Source organism: Opisthorchis viverrini (genome assembly GCF_000715545.1).
Source record: "Opisthorchis viverrini unplaced genomic scaffold opera_v5_178, whole genome shotgun sequence".
In the NCBI taxonomy this organism is placed as follows: domain Eukaryota; kingdom Metazoa; phylum Platyhelminthes; class Trematoda; order Opisthorchiida; family Opisthorchiidae; genus Opisthorchis; species Opisthorchis viverrini.
In genome coordinates, this window is record NW_008751835.1 from 33,471 (window position 1) to 40,985 (window position 7,515).

The 7,515-nt window shown below is 44.2% G+C and overlaps 1 protein-coding gene across 1 annotated transcript in view; it reads right to left on the reverse strand.

The window, feature by feature from the left end:
- Positions 1–1,752: 1,752 nt before the first annotated feature.
- T265_07617 (hypothetical protein) overlaps positions 1,753–7,515 on the reverse strand; it is a gene marked incomplete at both ends in the record, with an annotated part of 39,964 nt that continues 34,201 nt past the window's right edge. Inside the window, one exon of the mRNA XM_009173185.1 lies at positions 1,753–2,083. Coding sequence (XP_009171449.1) covers positions 1,753–2,083 — 331 coding nt within the window. The remainder of the gene's footprint in view (positions 2,084–7,515) is intronic.

Sequence of the window (7,515 nt, forward strand, 5' to 3'; positions counted from 1 at the left end):
CCCTTGTGTAAATGGTGCCGTGGAATTACGAACCCAATTCTTCTTTTTGATATTCGGGATTGTCGAACCTACACGTCACTTAATGTTCCGTATCGGGATCTTCAACACAATGTAATGATTGTTTCTTAATGAATCCTTCCACGGTTGACGAAACACGGAATTCCTATTGGTGCTGAAAACTCTATCTTGATTGGTGAACTTCATTCGAGTTTCGTGTGGCAGAATCAAAGTGCGATGGTTCCTTGTACAGATATCTCGTGAAGTGCAGTTAAATCTTTATCAGCAATCTTGCTGTTGACATTGATGCGTCCGGATATCTTACTGTACAGGACACTCGTATTTACATAGTATTTCTTAGTCGTGCAATTTTATCCGTCCCTAAGTTTATTTTGATGTTATGAGAGCGCTATCGCATGCGCATTGTTGGCCAGAACACGCTGTATAGAAGTGACAATACCCGCTCTGTTATGAGTAACCCGACAATCCTGTCACAAATTTATTGAATGGATCTGATGCAACATTCTGTCCGAGGAAAATGACCATGTTTATCAATTGGACACGGTGAAAATAAAGTGACTAACAACCGCATTCAACTGCAGGAGGATGGGGTTATCTGTGAGATTTACATCCATCTGGAGACATCCTAAGCCCGGCCAATTAGTTGCGTATATTTGCTATTGTATGAAATCTTAGGAGTCCGTGAACATTCCGACGTATCATACTACTTCAGTGCTTTAGGATAAACACTGGATCAAACCGATGTTCGGATGCGTATTACACAGTCCGCTTTAAAATGCTGTTGGGCAGGCACCCAGAATACTACGAAAGAGGTGTCAGCTGGTGCCCGATGCCCTGGATCGAAGTTCTTGGAAGACTGTTCTTCGGTAAGCTATAAACAGCATGTACGGCTAAGGATGATGTCCAGTGGTTTGACTGACTGATGGGGACTTAGGGTGGAATCCCCCTAAAAATACAAGAATCTTCCAGTGCGATGGGACAACCAACGACCAAGTCAACTAATGCATAGTTATAACGCCGACCGGGATCCCACTTGGTTCACACTTTGTGAACGAACGGCATCGATTCGTCATAATTGCGCTTATTTCGAATCGCCTACTCACTGATATAGTAAATGTGTCGATGGACAACTGTCAGGGCAAATGGAAAGCTTGCATATCCGAAAAATCCCGTCAGTGCAGTGGCTCCACCTACCACAAATTATTCAATGAGGAAACCACCTGTAGGTTGTCGCAGGGGTTACGCAATAAGGGCGATAGCTTTGGTGCAAGATCACAATAGGCTGCGTCACATGGCCATATCTGCCAGAGTTATTAATCATTGGCTCGTTCCCTTCCGAGGTCATCATCCGAGGAAACGGCAGTTACCAACTGATTTGATCAGTGAGGACTATTGTGTTTCGCTGCTAAGTTATGAACTAACCATCCCTAGGTCATCCCCATCCAAGGCGAAATGTCCATTCACATAGGAAGGGACCTAGCCAACGTAACCAGTGAGCAGTCTGCAGACAGACTGTGCGCTAATCCAGCACTGCAAAGAATGATCAAGAACAATGTACACAAGGTGTATAATTCCGCGGTTATGGGAGGATAAACCATTAACTCCAGGAAGTAAAGGGATTGCGACAGATATTGCCTGTTCATAAAGAACTGCGTAAGAAACACCATCATTATCCATTTTCGACCGATAGTGAACCTCAATTTAACTATTCCGAATTTCGTCATAAAGAGATCATTACATGTAAAGTAGGTGTAAGTCAGCCATGGAATGTGTAACTGCAGTAATGAGAATGTCCGCACCGCGACACATAGGATTTGTGGGTTTCACCTCATCTTTGGTAACTAACAGGGTACAAACACCAATAAACAGCTGACGTAGTAAAAACTCAGATAGAAGAGTACAAAATATTTCCGGGATAGTATAAAAGGGAGAAATGCGCAAATTGTAGAAGTGTACAAGTGGTGGCATCATATGAGCTAAAATCATCACAATGAACAAATGATTAATATGGAACAGGATAAACGGGAATTTCAAGGTCAAATAAGAGACTCGGATGGAAATGTACCTGAAATAAAAGAGAACAGTATTGAAATAGCGGATAATCATTGGGAAATGTGATTGCACGGCAAACGACAGTACCTACAGAAGTAACCTTAAGCTTGAGGCCACTGTCGATCGAAAATTCATCCAGAAACCCACCAACTTCACAGTGTGGTAAGGTACATAATTAACAGAAACAGACACAGTTCACACGAGTCGTCTAGGCTAAATAAATCTATCGACGTATGGCAACGTTGTTTGGGCAACGGCACTCGGGTCGAACGAGCTGGAACGTTTCTCAAGTAACCTCTACTCACGGACACTTAAATCCACCATACTTTTGATATTCATCCCAAAATACCGCACGCTGAGTGCCAAATAATGATGTCGTGGGAGTAGAACAGATAAATCACTTCAAGTACCAAGAGCAATCAATAAATAAAACACGGTCGATTCGATATTGCCTCGATTCTTTGAAACGCATATGACAGAATGAACAACTCGATCGACCTTGGATCCACAGTACCAGACGCAGCCGACTCGCCCATCAAATGCAGACATCCGTTAGTTGCGTGCATGGTAGAGCCTGATCCCGATGAATCAACTCAACAAAACCTTTAACGCTGCCATGTTCCGTTCAAAGGAAAACCGGCTCACAGCACAGTAGCTGTGGCAGGGCGCACTTACTAACCGAAAACAACGGATGTGCCACGTGCGGGCTAGGGACTAAACGAAGGCACGCCCTGATTGGTCAGGATGTCAGCAAATCAGGATCGAGCATTATGGATAGGCGGTTCTCGCTCTCCCCAAGAAGATTCTGGAGTGGTCTTGTGGAACATTATAGGATGACCCTACAACTGGCTGTAATAATCTTCCTGTCTCCATAGAGGGCCACCTCAAGCTACCGTGCCTTCTGATAAACCGCAGTGAGAGGAGCACGAAGGGCCGACATAGAAATTGTTCCACAGTAACAACTGTCGACTAGAGTGGTCAAATGAAAGTAACTTCCTTACATGGAGCCGTTCATGGCATTGCTTGCGTGCATGAGACAAATTCTGGGGGAGGCGCGTAACCGAAAAGTTGATTCTCGCGGTAGCTAGAGACATAAATGGCCGGTAATGTAAATCTTGAGGGCCATTGCACCACATTACATGAAATGGAAGTAACCTCAGAGTCCACACAGGTGAGAGTAACAATTCTTAACATGTTGCTAGCGACTAGTGTGGGACCACGTAGTCCGTACTAACGGACTGTACAGCGTTTCATTGAAAATTCTAATCGGTGGCTGATCGAATGCAGAACGAACAATGGGTTCAAAATAATGTCTTTGCTTAGCCCACATGACTAATTTAGTCAAGTAATTAGACCAATTGAGGATAATAAAATATTGCTCATGGCTATTCATAGCTCTTGTCGGGAAACTGATGAGTAACAAAGGAACGAGACAGCTAGAAATGATGATCATAAAAACAGAATGTGGTTGGTTCTGAAACGCACACCGTTGCGTGTTTCCTTCGGCTTAGCACTCAACATGTAACAAGATCGGTCGCATATACCTTTGGTTTAACGTTTCTAGCCGTAATCGCAGTGTCGAAGACCACTAACTATACCAACGTGCACGATTTGGTGTATTCGATATGATGATTCAATGAAGCTAGTCAAGGAATCTGAATACTTGAAGGCAGCTAAGTATTGTTTCTAGCTTCCACGATCCTTTTGGGGGACCAGACTCATGGGACTCGGGACAGCCATGCAGAGACAGAATGTGACCAGTCAATGTGTGACTGGTCACGACGTGACTGCTTCGCTGATTCAATTCATCGCACGAGTGTAACCAGTAAATCAGTTGGACACATAGTAATTGTGCGTACAGATACGTTTAGTGGGACTGCGGTAACTGGTGAAGAAACAAACACCCCTCCTGCCACATCAAGCTGATGTGTCCCAGTCAGAACGAAACGCGTAGTGTGCTATATTTTCAGGACTACCCCATACTATGCCCTTGAAAAAGCGCAAGGTTTGTGATCACCTGTGGTCCACATCGAACTCGCTAGGCGTAGATCCAATAAAGAAACTGTGATAACATGGGGAGAAGCGGAAAGCTAAAACCGCGTAACCCGCGAACGTAACGTATTCGTTTAGTCAAAATAAACCCAGAAACTGTTTAATGTTCTATGCCCAATATCAACCTAACAAGGAACTCGCAGAATTCAATGTCTGAACTGAAGTTCCACCTCAGGAATTCAAGCTTTCGTCATAATTAGAGACGGAGAAATGTACGATCACTCTAGATACAGTTGACGTAAGATTTGATGACAATGTGAAAAAGCCAGCGTCGGAGTTCGTCCTCCTAAACAGTGAAAAGTCCAGGCGGACCGAAGCACCACCAGACCGTAAAGTAATCAAATCTTCATGAAGGATACTACTCACAAGGCTGCTGAAAATTCTTCGACAACCCACGACCGGTTTCGCCCTGCTTGGGGCTCATCAGGTAGGCGCAGTCCCCGAGTTTCCATCAACCTTATTTTCCTTTGAAATGAGAACCCCCAGCAGTGATGGATCAGAATCAATATGAGCAATGTTAATCGATTGTGGGAAACTTGTACGGATGGCCAAAAATTTTGCTTTGAGTGAGGAAGGTCATATAAAGTCACATTAAACTCTGAGACGGGATTTACCTAGGCTACCAAAAGTGCATTTCAGTGTTTCAACGGCGCACTGTCTAAAACAAAGTCAGACGACTTCCAGATTCCTTCCCATAAAATTGAGAGTCGATCGATTTTCAACGGCTGCAGTGAAAAGACGATTGCTGAAAATTCACAATAGCATTTGCTGCATTTGCAATGTATCTATGGGAGCTTTGGCTTAGGCACCTCGGTCTAGTTGAGGTGATACCGAATTTAAGCTGATGTAATTTAGAAGGGTCAGACCTCAAGAAACACCGCCAACGCAGGCCAGCACCTGTACTGGATTTATCTAGCAGCGAACCGCCTCGAACCACAGGTTGTTTTTACCTTTAATTGAAAACTAGAGTGAAAATGGCTTCGTCAAGACTGAAAATGTCTTCTGGGTGACGGCTTAATGCAACGACTCAAAGTTGTTAAAATTTGCACGAGCAGCTGTAAATTGTTCAGTTCAGGTCCTGACATAATACACCAGCCTTCGAATTGGCAACGGCGGTTCGCAAGAGTACCGGTCAAGCATGGTTACCATTGGTAATTGTCCGACTGGTGGTGATTGTTCACTTAGATTCCATTTCTCAGACTTAAAAGGACAGAAGCCACACAAAAGACACTGGCTCCAGAAGTCATTGGCGTGCGCTTGTCTCCGAGCGTCCCATGGAAGGAACGAAAAATGCTCCAGAAATCTAATGGAGCATTGAATACGTTCGAATGTCTTCGATTGTTATCATCTTCGCAATTCTAAGGACGAACCTTAGAAGGCAAATCAATAAGCTTAGGCCATGCGTGAAGGGCCGTTTCACATAGATGTGAGGGCATGAAAAAGTGCCCGTTGCTTGACAGTTGTTTCCAAGGGAGATTCGCACTGTAAAAGATTCCAGAGCACCCAAAAGGCATCCCGGGATTGCCGATTGCCTAGAGGCATTTCGAATGAACAGCAATACATAAACGCTTCCAATATGTTTTCAGGAAGTGACGCAGGGCCAATGAAAAGTCATATAACGGATTAAAGATGTCTACCACGCAACCTGCTAGGTGAAAGAAGAGGTCAGGGCTGGATTGTAACCCAGAGCCCAACTGTAAGTCACAAACACTCGGGACGAAATTTCACAGTCACCAAACACAAAAGAGAATGAGGACAACATCACTACACCACTGTCTACCGCAGACTGTTCTAGTTAGGCTCAAATAAACCAGCACTTATATCACTCACGCAGCTCAAAACGAGACCAGAGATCGATTCTGGGTACGTTAGCGAGGTGGGAATGTCACATTGAACGGCAACCAGACAGGTGGGAGCTGTAAATAGACAACAAAGGCGAATTTAGGCGATAAAGAAGCAAATTCTTATCTCTTAATAGTCCCATACGAGAAAAAAGAATCATTCAGTAGCTCACTCGTACGCAACCCAAAATTAAGGCACATAGTAAGGGGAAATCTCAGTGTCAAGCATTTGCGTCCTTATGAAAGCAAAAATCGGCAGGATGATTGCTAACCATTTCTTCCAAACAATATCAGCAGCCATCCGGTGAACCGATTCCACGTACTCGAAAAACCAGGTGCGAGTCACTTGATGTACCTTTAATCGAGCGAAGCATGCAAACGCCATCTGAACCACACAGATGTCTATCGACACATAACAGCAAAGCAACAGATGCTAGATGAATCGAACATTGTACGCTCTGAAGAGTATCGGATACAAATGAAAAGCTGAGGAACGCCTCGTGTAAGTTAGGGGGTAGTTCCCCAGTCTTCAACCTGCAAACAGCTAAAATCAGTAGATCCAAGTGGACATTAGCATACGGTCGAAGCAGCGACTACGATCTTTTCAACCCCACATCTCCCAGTCCAGCCTGTATGTCACAGGGTCGCGCAAGGGGCCAGCCTGTATGTCACAGGGTCGCGCAAGGATAAGAGATGTACTTTTTTGAAACAGTGTCTTGTGGTGATCAAGTCGCTGTATTACACCGCGGCATACTTCAATCCCCCCTCCTTAGAAGACAGTCAGCATGGGATGAATAAACACTAAACAGATTCGCCCTAATAAGACAGCCTTACTGTCTTCTTTCTGCGGACATGACAAGTGATGTCTGTTAAAGGTGCCCAGCCTCAAAACGGCGGCCTTATTTATTAAGTTCTAACAAACAAGGGACGATAAGACAGACAGGACACTGACACCTTTTTAAACACAGTAACTTACAGTCACCGTATTGTCGAAATGTTAAACACAACACTGATAGTCATATTCCCGTTGATTCGCACTTTGTTATTCGCCCCTATCTGATGTGTGTTTCAAGTCGCTTATGGAAGCAACGATGGGTGGAAGGCACGTTGATTCAGTGCTGAATTAATTTTAAGATCTAATGCTACTCAACTGTGAAGGGAATGAATTCGAATTCAAACGAATCACCAAACTATGCAGGATCCCTCAGATTCCCGATGGAATTCTGATGGTATTCATACTTGCTTCATTCCAACTGAAAGACACTACAAACGGGACAGCTCATGACATGGAGCAGGAAGGACACAATAGGTCTTGGCTGAAATGATGCATACCGGCTGCGAAGCTGAAACATCAAAGATGTACCACATCAATGACTGGAGGTACTCACGGATATGGCGATGTGGTGGTGCTGTAACCGCCCCCTTTTCTGGTAATCGAACCACCGTTGTTTACACTTTTTAGAAAATTTATTCTCAACCTCCCTCTAACCTACACTACTCATCATCATCATCATCAAAAACAGCAACATCAGTGTTGGTACTGATGCCTCAC